Consider the following 14191-nt stretch of genomic DNA (forward strand, 5'->3'; position numbering starts at 1 on the left):
CTAGAACAATATAACTGTACAACTATGCCCATACCAATTCTTCGGTAGGAGCCTAACAAGATCTGATTGTGAACTTGCTTGTAATTTGCTTTATACGTAATCTCGTATGAAAGGGTGGAAGAGGGGCGTTCTCTTTCTATCAGAAAGTGAAGGTTTGTTCTTGTAAAAAAATCAGCTTCCACAAAAGCTAATCTTGCAGAACCTGAACTTTGTGGCATCCGTAAAATGTTGGTTTGCGCTTAATATAGTATCTAGTAGATTTGCTATAAAACAAGAGATATCGTTGACTGATTTATCGATTTTTAGGTTGGTTATCCTGAAACTTTTGAAAATTAAATATTCTAATTACCCCTCATTCTAAACCAAATAATGACTACTGAGATTTGTTCATCTAAAAAATATTTTTTAAAAGATACTTTCCTTTCTCTTCATTTAGAATTTTTTAAAATCTTATTTCTAATCATTTACTTTATTCAGAACAAAAAGTTTTACAGAGTGAAACTTCTACGTTTAGTAAATATATAAATTAATTTCGGTAAAAACGCGATTGAATCATTTACACTAAAAAATATTTTAAAATTAATTATTCAAAAGAAATTTTCATGCGAAGATGGATGTCAACAATACAAACGTTCTCAACAAGTGCGCTATATACTTTCTGCTTGCTTATATTATAGTGGGTGTTTTCTTTTTTTTTGTTTCAATCAAAAATATCATTCTATTAAAAGGGAGATTCTACTAACCTTCCTAAACAGTTAAAAAAATCATTCCTAAAAATTTATTATCATAATTATTTTAACTTCGTTAATATTTATCAGTTGAGTTTTTATTTATTGCAAAAGTAGCTTTCATTTTTGAAAAAAAAAATTAACTTAAAAGATTTCGAATTTTTTTCCCGAAACCCTTGTTTGAGCACGTGATTTAAGAATTTCATTCGTTTAAAGTTAGGGTAAAAAAAAAATCTTTACTATAGCTTGTTAGTTACGAAAATAAGTTAGAAATTTTATTTTTTAACTTATATTTTTCAACTTAAATATCGTTATGTTACTTACTTTTTTAATTAAAGAAATATTTTTAAAAAATTAGTAAACCAACTTTAGCTAGATTATTTACCCCCGGTATAAAAAGAACAACATTTAAACGGTCGTAATAATCTTTTCAACTTAGCGAAGAGGTTTCTGAGTAATGATTTAAATCGACACTTCTTTCTTAAAGATTATTATATATACAAAATTTAAAAAAAATCTAAATAGTAATGTGTAATATTTAATATTAAATGAGTGGAATATCTGAGGTAAGAAATTCTAATTTGAATCTTAACGAAATAAATTTATACTAATTTTTGAATTTTTAAAATTTTAAAAAAGTGTTTTTGCAAATATTTTTAATTTTCATCAATTTTTTTTTTCTGTAATTTTAGTAATAATTAGTAATGTTAAAGAATATTTGCTGATAATTTTATGAACGAAAATATTAATTTCTAAAATAAAATTATTGTAAATCGAAGTTAATTCAGATAGATATGGAAATTTAATTATTTTGTCTTTTTCTTTAACTTTTTTGTTTGTTTCGTATAACAGGCCGGAGAGAAGCCTATTGGTGAGCACGGAACAAATTATTTTTATAAGGAATTCATGGTATCGGGATCTGCTTTTAAAAATAAAAAGTATCAACTCGGATCATTTTATTTTGTTCGAAAGTCAGCTGATTTTCCAGTCGCTATTGCAGAAATTCTTTTAATTTGGTCCAGTAAAAATTCCGATAAAAAATTTGCTTCAACGAAGTTATATTTAAAGCCTGAAGAAACGAATTTCTACGGCAAAGTATTTTGCATTTTACAAGTTCAATCAGTTATTATCAAGATTTGACACACACACACACACACACACACACACACACACACACACACACACACACACACACACACACACACACACACACACACACACACACACACACATATATATATATATACATATACATATATGTGTGTGTATGTGTGTGTGTGTGTGTGTGTGTGTGTCAAATGTGTGTGTCAAATCAAATCACACACACACACACACACACACACACACACACACACACACACACACACACACACACACACACACACACACACACACACACACACACACACACTCACTCACTCACTCACTCACTCACATATATATATATATATATATATATATATATATATATATATATATATATATATATATATATATATATATATATATATATATATATATATATACATATACATATATGTGTGTGTGTGTGTGTGTGTGTGTGTGTGTGTGTGTGTGTGTGTGTGTGTGTGTGTGTGTGTGTGTGTGTGTGTGTGTGTGTGTGTGTGTGTGTGTGTGTGTGTGTGTGTGTGTAAAACACACAATATTAGTTCCTATTAATACTTTTAATACAGTTCTAATTTATTAGTTCCTATTAATACTTTGAAAAAAAAGAAACTCATATCATTTTTTTTAGGATGAATTAGTTGTAGCAGAACGTAATGTTGTTGTTGAATGCCATAAGTTTCCGCTCTGGGAATGTTCTCCTGAGAATTGGTATACTAATACAGGTGAGTTTCTAGGGACCCTTCCTGGTCAGAAGCCACACAATGAATGTGTAATCAAGGTTCTTAGTTTTCCACAGTACTGTCGTTATCAAGCTTACAAAAAACTTGTTGATTCTGGAGTAAAAATATCTGAAAAGATGATACTTGCTCTTGGTGGAATTAAGTTTGATAATCAGCATGTGCTGGTTGTCTTTTCTAGAAAAAGTATTCAAAAGGAGAATGTAACTGATTTTTCACCTACACAGGATGTCTTAGGTAATATCTTATTTTTAAAAAGGTAAAAATTATTTTATCTAAATAATCAGATTCTAATTTAGATATTTTAATAATTAATATTTAGAGTATAGATTTTCATTTTTCTTTAAGTTTATATTTAATTTAATAATAAATTTTCAGTGCCACAATTCAGAGGAAGGCCTCGTAAAAGAAAAAATAAATGCATTCTTCAGCAAGAAAACATTTGTAAAAGACGCGCTTTAATCTCAGAAGAAAATAAAAATGCATTATCATTTAAAGATGAACCTGAAGTCAAAGAGGTTTTGCCTGTTCTATCACCTAGTACAGAAACTAACAATGATGTTATGAATCAAGCTGCTTCCTGCACTGGTGTTAGCTCTGTTTCATCTAAGCAATCTGATACTCATAAGATAGTATATATTTACATTTGTTTTCTTTGTTGTTGTTGTTGTTGTTTTTTATTTATAATTAGTTTTTTTAATTCACTAATGGCTTTACTTACCCTAAGTTCATTTCTGCTTGTCATATTTATTTAAGCAAAGTATATATAACTTGATTATGCTTTTGTCATTAAATTTGTTTATGTAAATAGTTATCTAATTAATTTGATATTTTAAAGGTGTACCCAACTGATCCCAATGAGTTCAAAAGCTTTTTATATGAGTTCATGAGGAATCGTGGAACACCAATCACAAAGATTCCTGTTATTGGTTATGTTAAAGGTTACTTTTTTAAAATATTTTTCAAATTAAAAAAAAAATTAGTTTTGTGGATTGTTCTTTTTTTTTTTTTTTTTTTTTTTGTGAAAAATATAAGTTTTCTTATCAAAATATATATGAACAAAAATGGGATAATGGAATTATTAAAATATGTCACAAACACATTTTGAGATTGTTACAAAAAAATTTTGCTTTTCAAAAAAGAACTTATTTAAGTAAAATAGAGAAAACATTCAAATATTATAGATTGCACTTTGTGGTTGTAAAAGTCCTTGCGAAAAATTGAACCTTTGATGGTTATGATTTAATTAGTTTAATATACTTTACATATTAACTGAAGTATTTAAGGAAAATATGTTTTAACAGTTTTTACCTATTAGCTGTAACATACGCATTACTATTATGATTGGGTCACATTCACAATCCTACCATTTTATTGATTGGTGTATGCAATTATTAGAATAATACTGCTTATATATAATTTTAATGTGAAGTTGATAATAACTATTTCTTTTTTCTTTTTTTTTCAATTTGATGATTTTAACTTTTTTTAGTAAACTTATTTAATCTGTTTTCATTGGTTGATATTCATGGCGGATACTTTGAAGTAAGAATTTTTTCTAAAAAAACCTTTTATTTAAACAGTTTTTGGTTTGTTTGCTTTTTTTTCTAAGTAAATTATTTAATGATTACAATGTTTTAATTTTTTTATTTTAAAACAAATTTAAAATTTTTTTTTTTTTAAAGGGGAGTTTTTTGTTACAGGTCACTCCTCCATGTAACTTATTCTAAAATGTATAAACTTTATACAGGTTACACTCAAAAGGCAATGGCGTCGTGTTTACGAATTGCTGGGTCATTGTAATACAATCACTAATTCTGCTACAATCACTAGGAAGGCTTATGAAAAGTATTTATTTTTACTTAAAAATGTTGATTTAAATTGTCTTAGTATTTCCATCATTTTTCTAACACAACATTTCAACTGTAGTTAGTTTTGTGTGCATTTTATTTTAGCCTGCTGCTTCCATTTGAAAGCTATTTGCTAAGTAAAACTGGGCTGAAAGTACCTGAGTATTTGAACGGGGGTAAAGAAATTTTAAAAGATGAAAAAGAAATAAAAGATAAAAATTGCAAGAAAAATAATTTAGAGCTTCAAACAAACTCTTCATACGCTTGCAAACCAACACATTCTCTCCTACTTCATAATAATGACATTTCTCATACTGCCCAAAAACCGAACACATTGAGTGTTTGTTTTAACTCTTTAACATCGTCTAAAATTGCTGATCCTCAGAATGACGCATTCAAGTTAGTGGTTTTAAAATCTAGAGGAAGGCCTACAAAAGAATTTCGTACCCAAATTGGACAGCTTTGCCAATCTACACAGGTTGACCATGATTGCCCACCTCTTGATAATAAATCACTGGTAGCCATTAGTAGTTTGAAAACGATGGAAGAAAAAAAGTATTTAGGACAAACAAAGAAAATGTTGCAGCCAAGTACCCTTCATCATTATACTGCTTGTAAAAATAGAGAATTTTCATCTTTAGATAATACTTTATCTAAGAGGTTTGAAATTAACACTTTTGAAATAAATGAAAAACATTCATTACTTGAGGACAATTACAATGGCACCCGCTTTTCTTCAGCCGATGATTTAGATTGTGAAGCAAGTGTCATTCCAGATTGTCCGATAGGGACCTTTAGAAAGAATTCTTTATCAAACAAGAAGAACCTTGACTTAAAAAATGCTCAAAGTTCTTACGGTGTCGTGCGTCCTCCACAAGTTTCCATACACGCTTCTGCAAACATAAGCAGTACATGGGCAGCACAAACAAACGAAACAACATGCGATGGCCGAAGCTTCGTTTGTGGATCTTCGTTGAAATCGAAAGAAAATAATAATTTAGACGAACGCGATCTTTTTTACAAAAGTAAGTCAGTTTATCCATTTCAGCAACGCCATAGAAAGCAAGCAATTGAATTGACTAAAGAGCATTCGCAATACCGCTCAGTATGTTCCAGTTATAATTGAACATTTGCATTCATTAAGTAACTAAAAAAATAAGTTGGTTTAAACTTTTTCAAGATAAGCTTGTTCCAATTATGAAAACATTGTTTAATTTGCATTGCGACTCGAAACTGTCTTATATTTGTACATAATTTTACCTAATTTAGTTGAGACTGTATAAATGGCGGCAGGATGTGCGCAAAGTACGCTTTAAAAAGCTTATATAAACTTTTTCTATTCGATAGTTTTTATGGCGTGATATTTGGTAGTGAACAGAATATTGTTAATATGTTTTTAAGTCTATAAAAGTCTTGCAAGTTTGATTGCGAGCTCGTACATGATCTTTTATTTAAGGCTATTCTACTGGAATGCTTCCTTATGAATAATTTTTTTTTTTTAATGTAACTGAAACAACCGCCACAAATCCAATTGGTTTAATTGACTGCGTAATATGCCGCCCAGAGCAAAATCAATAGTTCCGCAAACTCTACATTAGAACAAAAAATTGGTAAACAAATAGTTTTGAAAATAATGGGAAAAAATAATCATAAATACGACCGATTAGCTGACTAATGCACAAAGAAAATGAATTAAACATTTAAAATTATTTTTTTTATTAATAATTTACATTTTCTCATGCGGTTCAATCGCTTGTTTTGTAACAACAGCGTAATTTATTATTTGATCGGTAATTTTAAAAATTACGTGACGTTTTTCGGCTTTATTAGTTATCGTTCAAATCATTTTCTTGGTTCTAATCGCCCTTTATTTTTGATGCTTAATTTTTGAACATCAGTGACCACTTTTCTTTCGCATTTGCTTCATGTCTGATAATAAGATTGTTTTCTTTTCTGAGCCAACCACGCTCCAGAAATGTTTATTGGTTCTATTTGACAGACCTGTTTAAATGTTCGAAACGCTTCATTGAGTTTTACGGTTCTCTACTTTGCAAAAGATTATTCTAAGAGAGACCTTTTCTTGCAGCAGTTTATCTCCAAAATTGCTACAGTTTAATGATTTACTCTATCAAAGTTGTAAATTTTATGGCTGTCATACAAATTTTTGAGCAAAAATGCTTCAAATTTAAATTGTTAAAATTTGAGATAGAAAGTAATTACAGAAAACTAATTATCATAAAAACTAATTATTTTGCAATTTTTTTTAGCCCGTTGAAAATGTTATAGTAACACATTTTTCAATCATAAGAACAAAGAAAGGTTGAAATATTAGTAAGATTTTTCTTGAATACACATTTACATTCCTGTATTCGAATTGTTTACTATACTATATTTACTAGATAAAAGTACTAATGCTTGTTATTTAACATCGTGTTATAATGAATGATATCGATGTCTTTTTAACAAAATTAAGTGGATTCCATACAAATATAAAAAATAACTAAAAGTGGATTCCATAAAAATGTATAAAAAAAATAAAAGGTGTAAAGTATAACTTGAAATACAAAGTTTAGCATAGATGTTGCACACATGTTACATATTAACAAGTAAAAGTAAAAAGTAAATACATGTTTCATATAGGGGTGGCAATGCCGGGATCTTGTACAAATTGTTGATTCCGTAATCGCGGGATTTTTTACAAAAGTTTCCCGAGACTTCGGTGCAATGATATATTAAAAATAACTAGATGTCTAACTTCCGCGTTTTTTTTTAAGCAAAAATCGGCCATTATGAGGGGCAAATTTAAAAAATCTTAAGCTTTGTATTTGTTTTGTTATGATAAATAGCGTAAAGATTTTGCCCCCCATAATGACCGATTTTTGCTTCACTTTTTCTTATGCCGATTTACGGCAGTTAGACATCTAGTTATTCTTAAATATCATTGCTTCGGTGATGTAATAAAAAAAAGTAATGATAAATAGGGATTGAGCTATTAACTTATTTGTACATCATAGAGTGTCTTGTTAATATAGTTTTTGGTAAATTATTTGTTTCAAAGCTGTTTATTCTCTTTGCAATGTTTTAATTTATTTTCGAATTTTCGGCTTTATTTTAATTTCAAAACGTCGCATGAGAGATAGAGAGTTCTATTTGCTTTTTTTTTATATTATAAGAATTTATTAATAAAAGCTTTAATTAACAATTAATAATAAAAACATAAAATTTAAAAACTTTATAAATATTATCAGGTTAATTATGAAACAAAAATAACAAAAAAGATGTTTAGTTTTAATTATAAAAAATGACAAGAATAAAACACTTTAACTAAGAAAAATTTAAAGTTAATTCTCACAACAACAACAAAAAAATTAGAACCCTATAATTCTTATGCGACGAAATGCGTGATTCTCAAAAATTCTTCGGTTTAATCACTTCGGTTTAAATTGATAAAGTTTTCAAAATACGGGTTTATTAAATAAATAAACTTTTTTTACAGTTATTCAAAGTGGTTATCGTTTTCACAGTAACAAATTTAGTTAGAATTATAGATCTGATAAAGAAACGTGAGCTGAAATAATTTAAGAACTTTAAAAAAAATTAGAACTTAAGCAAATATCATAACGAACTACGCTGAATTCAATAGCACAAATCTGATATGGAGACATTTCTTAAGAGGAACAGATGAAACAGCCGTGTGCAAAGTTAGTACATGCAAAAAAATATTGAAAATTTCTGGTGGTTCAACAAAAGGTCTACATTCCCATTTACAGTCTAAACATAAACTTAAAGTAAGATTGCAATGTTAAAGCACCAAGGTTATGATTTTCCACGAGAGCTTCAAGTTCGAAAGATTTAGAAGAAGAATCTCAAAATAAAAAAACCGAAAATCACGAACTATATTTCAACAACATCGAAAAAAGAGGAAAGTCTATCCGAAGTGTTGGGACGTATGGTAGCAAAAGATGGTATATCATTTAGTACAATTAGTAATTCCATTGATATACGAGCCGGGTTAGTTGCACGAGAATATAAAAATGTCCCGAAATCACATGATACTGTAAGTAAAATGGTGTTAGACTACTACGAGCACATTAAAAAGCAAGTTATAAAGGAGATAACTGATCAAAATCAAAAGGCTCTAAATTTTCCTTAACACTTGGTGAGTGGATTTCTTTTGGAAATTGCAGATATATGAATGTGAATGTACATGAGTTGAAAAACTGTTGGAATTTAGGTGTGATTTGCATTTTAGGGTCTATGCCAGCAGAAAAGTGCGTTTTACTTCTAAAATAAAGACATCACAACTTTAAAATAAACCTTGAGAATGATATCATTAGTATTACGACTGATGGTGCGTTGTGAAGAAACTTGGAAAAATTCTAGAAATTGATCAACAATTATGCTTTGCCCACGCTCTACAGCTGGCAGTTATTTCAGTTCTTTACAAAAAAGACGCCAGTCACTTGGAAGTTGATGAAAGTTTAGGTGATGAGAACACTGTTTTTGCAAAGATAACAACGACGATAAAGACAAAGATGATAATTATAATAGTGAATATGTTTATGAAGAGGAAGATTGTACTCGGGATTCGAACGATTTATTGTAAATAATGAAACATCTGAGGCTACAATTAAACATCAAATCATCGGACCTTTTATAACAAAAGTCAGGAACATTTTTAAAAAGTTTAAAAGGTCCCCAACAATGAATGAAAGTTATTTATAAAAGTACGTAAAAATTGAGTTTGGAAAAGTCAAAGGCAAAACCCGATGCTTATGCTTGAAAGATTTGAAAAGTTGAAATATTGTTTGAAAAGCCATTTCTAGATTTAAAATTTGATTCCAACTTTGATGATTCAATTAAGATGAACGAACATCGAACCATATCAGATTTAGAAGTACCTTTGACTCCCATTAAAGCAACTGTAGAAGTACTTTATCGACGAGACGCAACTTTAACTACAGCTGACATTGCATTAGAGTTTATGTTGACCAAAATAAAACAACAACAATCCGAAATTGGAAAACAATTGAAGACCACACTGGAAAAACGATCAAGCTACATTTTTATTGTTTTGAGTAAATTAGATTTTAAACTTCAAAAAACCATAGCTCACTTATTTGTTAAGCTAAATATCTGTGTAATTTGATCGGTTTTCTAGTTATATAGTCAATTATTATATAGTTAAACTGCAGCCGAGTATAAAAGGGGCAAAAACCCCAAAAAAGCAAAAATGTAGCTTGATCGTTTTTCCAGTGTGGTCTTCAATTGTATACCGCTTTGAGTCTTTGAATTAAAGAGAGGGGAGCACCATTAAGTAGCACAGTTTATTATTTTCATAATGCCCAGGTTACATCATCGAAAATCCCAAATGTTTTTGTACAATAAACCTAAGAAAGAAAAATGTTTTTGTATAATAAACTTAAGAAAGCGTCTTAACTTGGCAGATATAATTACATCAGCAGACGTAAATAGTCATGTTCAACTGAACGAGGCTTGATCAAGCAAGGAGTGCTATAAGTGTGATGAGTGTGATAAAGCAAGGAGTGTGATAATAAGATCAAAACTATTAGTGAACAATCAAATGAAGTTATGGAAAAAGGATTCAAAAAGCATATGATTATATAGTATCTACATGGCCAACAAGTGTGGAATCGAACGAGCATTGTTAGCGGCTGGGTTTTTATGCTCAAAAAAATCGAACGCGATTAAACGACGAAATGATTGACGCTTTCAAAAACAAATATAATTCATGTGTAGTCATGTATATTCAAATTATTTTTAATTATGATTTTTGTTTATATTGTGTTACCTTTTTAATATATTGTTTTATAAAATTCTGAAGTTAATTCTGATGACACACAATCTAATGAAACTCTGTAACTTCGTTTTTTATCAGTCTCTGTTTGTTAGTAACTTTCTGCAGCGCAAAAATCGTAAACACAACGTTTTTTCGCCATTTTTGTAACACACTAAAAGGCGGCTGCTTAGGTAATTTAAAGGGAAACACGGCACTGGAAGTTGCTCATTGAACAGAATTCTTTGTAGCCAAGAATTATCTTCGCTAAGATTTTTAATCATCACAAATATTTAAAAATTGAATTATTTTAACGATTTAAAATAAAAAAGTGAACCTGTTAAAGATTTTAAAATATACAAAAATCTTTTTAAAAATGATGTTATATGGTAGTTAAATTTCAATTAAAACTGATTAACATTTCTATTGTAATTCGGGGAGGCGAATAAATGCGAATATAAATGCGAATTTACTAAATACAAAACAGCAACTGTGCTAACGTGATATACATTTATGCGTAAATGCGTGCTAGATTAGGTGCGAATACAATGCAAAGATTGCATTAAACGTAAACTGGTATAAGAGGCCGCATATTTTCATATGAATATTGTTATCTTATTATTTTTTTTTTTTTAAAAAAATGATATTTATATAAAGATGAGATTCATACAAAAAAATAATTAAAAACAACCCTGCCACATTCAAGAGAAAAGCTGCTAAGAAGATAAATCTTCAAAAATGAGAATGATCCTAAAAAAAAGTTAAATCTTTATGATGTTCATTGTTCATCGGGAAAAATAATTGCTCTTGATTAGCTATTGCAAAACCTGATTATAATCCTAAAGAGAGATTTTTTAATCGTCAAATAGTTGGTTGAAATCGACAAATAAAAAATTTAGTGACAGCAATCAAAGAATATTGGGAGAACATTTAGCTGAGAAACTTATCAAGCAAATACAATCCAATCAAGTGTTAAGTTCTTTGTGTTGTTGTAACGGGTGATTACTAAAAATCTGGACAAAATTGCTTACATCATATTTCTATATGCAACTAACACTTATTTTTTCAAACAATTTTTAAAATGTTGCAAATTTATTCTTCTTTTGAAATATACATTAACTTTTATATAAGTATTTTAAATTTAGTATTAAAAATGACGTCAAACGAAGAGCTCCAGAGAAAACGTGTGTACCAGTTTTATCAAGAAAATTCAGATAAACCTAAATCATTCACTGTTTCTCATTTTGAAGCAGAAAACTTATCAAGATTGGCTATATATGGAATTATTAAACGTGTAGAAGAAGATAAACCATTTGAAAGGCAAACTAGTAGTGGTAGGAAGCCGAAAATAATGACTAAGCGCGCCATCAGTCAACTTACCCAGCTTTTTGACCATAAATGTGGCATTTCTCAGCATATAGCTTCAAAAAAGTTCAAATGTTCTCAGTCACTTATTTCTAAGACATTGAAAACCAAAACATCAATAAAAAAAAGAAAACAAATGAAGATTTCAAGTCGAACTGAGAGCCTGAGAGCAAAAAACCGACGTTTGTGTGGTCAACTTTATAAAAATTATAAAGATTTTATTTGGGTTCTTGATGAAGAGTCTTATTTTACTCTCTCGAACAGCCAAATTAATGGTAATGATAATTTCTATTTAAGTAACATCGAATTAACACCAAACAATGTTAAATTCAAAGAAAAAAAGAAATTTGAAGAAAAATTATTGGTTTACGTGGTCATTTCGCTTTTTGGCCTATCAACTCCATACATTGTACAGTCTGGAACAGCTATTAACCAGCGTATTTATGTTAATGAATGTCTGACTAAAAAACTATTACCACACATCAAACAGCTTCCAAAAAATACCAAATACATATTCTGGCCTGATCTAGCAAGTGCCCATTACTCAAACAAAGCTGTTAAGTTTTTGAATGAAAATGGTGTAAAGTTTGTAACAAAAAGTGAAAACCCTCCAAATATGTCTGAATGTCGTTGTATTGAGAATTTTTGGTCTTGTATCAAAGGAGATGTTTACAAAAATGGTTGGCAGGCAGAGAATTTGGATCAATTACACTCTAGAATAATTTGCTGTTTTAAGAAATTCGACAAAGAGCTGGTACAACGCTTGGCAGAGTCTACTAGCAGAAGACTGGACACAATAAGAAGACAAGGTCTTGTTGAATTAAGATAAACGTTTTTATTAAAATTCGAATAAATTTGCTATTTTATTCTTTTTAAAACAATAAAATAGGTCTTCTAGATTAAAAGTTATTTAATATTTAGTTTTGTCCAGATTTTTAGTAATCACCCGTTAAATAACTTTTGAGAGTTATTGTAGACTTTTAAACCAACTGTAGGATATAATTACAAATCGTTCCCAAACTTTTGCACGCTTCTGTACACACAAACGTGTACGCTATTGTACAAAACATGTTATTAATATAAACATGTTTACTTTTAAATTTGATACATCAGGATCCCGAATTTTTTGTTTTTTCAAAACTGCATCAATCCTTTTAGCGTTATTATTCTAGTTTTCTTTTTGGTAATAGCTTTCAATAATTTGGCTCTCACCAGTAACACGGCAGGTTAGAAACAAAATTTGGTTGCTCTGGATACTCAATTTCCATCGCAACATGTGAATTTTTTTAGTAACGTTTACCAATTTTGTATAATAAACGTTCTCTCATGCCCTGGTGACACAAATACATGTATATGTTATCTTTTTAACTTTTAACTGAAGTGCAGAATTTAAACTTAATTAAAAAAAAGTTTCTACTTGAATTTAAACAATGATTTATATACAAGGAACCAAATGTGGCCCGAAGAAATTCATGAAAATCACATCTAAATACTGCTCTTTAGCAACTGCAGAACACCTTCTGGAAGAGCCTTCTTCTTAACACTAGCTGTTTTTTAAAGTTCCTAGAACAAAAGTTATGATTTAATTATATGAATTTTTTGACATTCTTAATATCAGTACATATAATAAAAATATTTTTTTACAATATTTTTAGAAAAACGTTTAACAGCCTAAAATATTATTCAGAGAGAAATTAAAATTGAAAATTTTTATTGAAAGCTGTTTGATAAACAATCTTTACGTTTTAATATGACCCGAAATGTTGCGCGTGGAATAGTAGTTTAAAATGCAAAAAATAAAATTAAAAAATTTGACTTTTGGCACACTGAACTTTAACCCTTCGACCATCACACTAAACTTTAACCCTTCAACCATTCACCCTTGCCCTTTCCTAATGAAAAAGTCCCCAGACCCTTAACCGCAACCCCAACCTCCGTATTCTTTACACATAAACCTCGAACACTTACCTTTTTAATACCTGAACTATTCTTTATAGCATTTACTCTTCATCAAACATAGCGTAGTAATAACATGCTCACACTTCAAATATCTTAACAGAACTTAAATATTTACTATGTGAACGAGCTACGCAATATGGAAATTTTAATAGTACATTTTTATCCATGTTGGGCACTTTTTAAACAACTTAAACACAATCAGATAAAATAAAGATGTTTTAAAATGTAAAACGATTCTTGTTGTTAATCTTAACTTATTATGCAACCTTTATAAACTCGATTTAAAATGCTTTTCCAGAATATAGAAATATAAACCAATTTGAAGCTTTAAATGCATTCATTCTGTAGATATATATTGGATATAATAGCTAGTTCATGTAAAATCTTATACCATTCCAAATTTATGCAGATTCGCGCTTAATTTACTCTTTGTATCGTGTTGCGCTGAAACCAGTTTGCTTCTGCGCCAGTTTGTGTAAAAATATGCGTCACGCTTATAACCAGCTTGCACTTATTTCAATACGCGTTTAATCTCAGCATTTTATCTGCACTTAACGCTCAATAGGCGTTTGATCTTTGCAGTCTCTGCTTCGTGTTCGCTATTCCTCCAGTAATTATGACTGTTTT

General features: G+C 29.4%; 1 protein-coding gene and 1 long non-coding RNA gene across 3 annotated transcripts; one reads left to right on the top strand and one right to left on the bottom strand.

Annotated features, from left to right (window-relative positions):
- Positions 1 to 537: 537 nt before the first annotated feature.
- On the top strand, positions 538 to 5782 carry LOC145202533 (AT-rich interactive domain-containing protein 5B-like). 2 transcript variants are annotated; one of them, XM_080075503.2, is made up of 8 exons: positions 538 to 676; positions 1581 to 1823; positions 2485 to 2830; positions 2972 to 3225; positions 3432 to 3534; positions 4086 to 4138; positions 4344 to 4441; positions 4549 to 5782. In XM_080075503.2, exons 1-8 carry the CDS (start codon positions 611 to 613, stop codon positions 5567 to 5569), a joined length of 2184 nt encoding a protein of 727 aa, XP_079931629.2. In that variant the 5' UTR covers positions 538 to 610; the 3' UTR covers positions 5570 to 5782. The 2 variants fall into 2 exon arrangements, with proteins under 2 accessions (XP_079931629.2, XP_079931630.2); XM_080075504.2 differs by lacking the exon at positions 538 to 676 and adding an exon at positions 1139 to 1294.
- On the bottom strand, positions 4666 to 6374 carry LOC149890836 (uncharacterized). Its single transcript, XR_016450949.1, has 2 exons — positions 6174 to 6374; positions 4666 to 6032 (listed from the first exon to the last, which is right to left on the bottom strand). It is a non-coding gene; the product is annotated as an uncharacterized LOC149890836 (long non-coding RNA).
- Between the last annotated feature and the right edge of the window lie 7817 nt (positions 6375 to 14191).

The sequence above is a fragment of the Hydra viridissima genome, unplaced genomic scaffold (genome assembly GCF_058129835.1).
Source record: "Hydra viridissima isolate aposymbiotic clone 2 unplaced genomic scaffold, HvirCarnegie_v1 scaffold_3, whole genome shotgun sequence".
Classification (NCBI taxonomy): domain Eukaryota; kingdom Metazoa; phylum Cnidaria; class Hydrozoa; order Anthoathecata; family Hydridae; genus Hydra; species Hydra viridissima.

Excerpts from the sequence above, each read along its gene's own strand:
- LOC145202533 (XM_080075503.2), top strand. The coding sequence starts at position 611 with ATGGATGTCAACAATACAAACGTTCTCAACAAGTGCGCTATATACTTT. Across the intron at positions 1,824-2,484 it reads AAACGAATTTCTACGGCAAA|GATGAATTAGTTGTAGCAGA; the intron begins GTATTTTGCATT and ends CATTTTTTTTAG. Across the intron at positions 3,226-3,431 it reads AATCTGATACTCATAAGATA|GTGTACCCAACTGATCCCAA; the intron begins GTATATATTTAC and ends GATATTTTAAAG.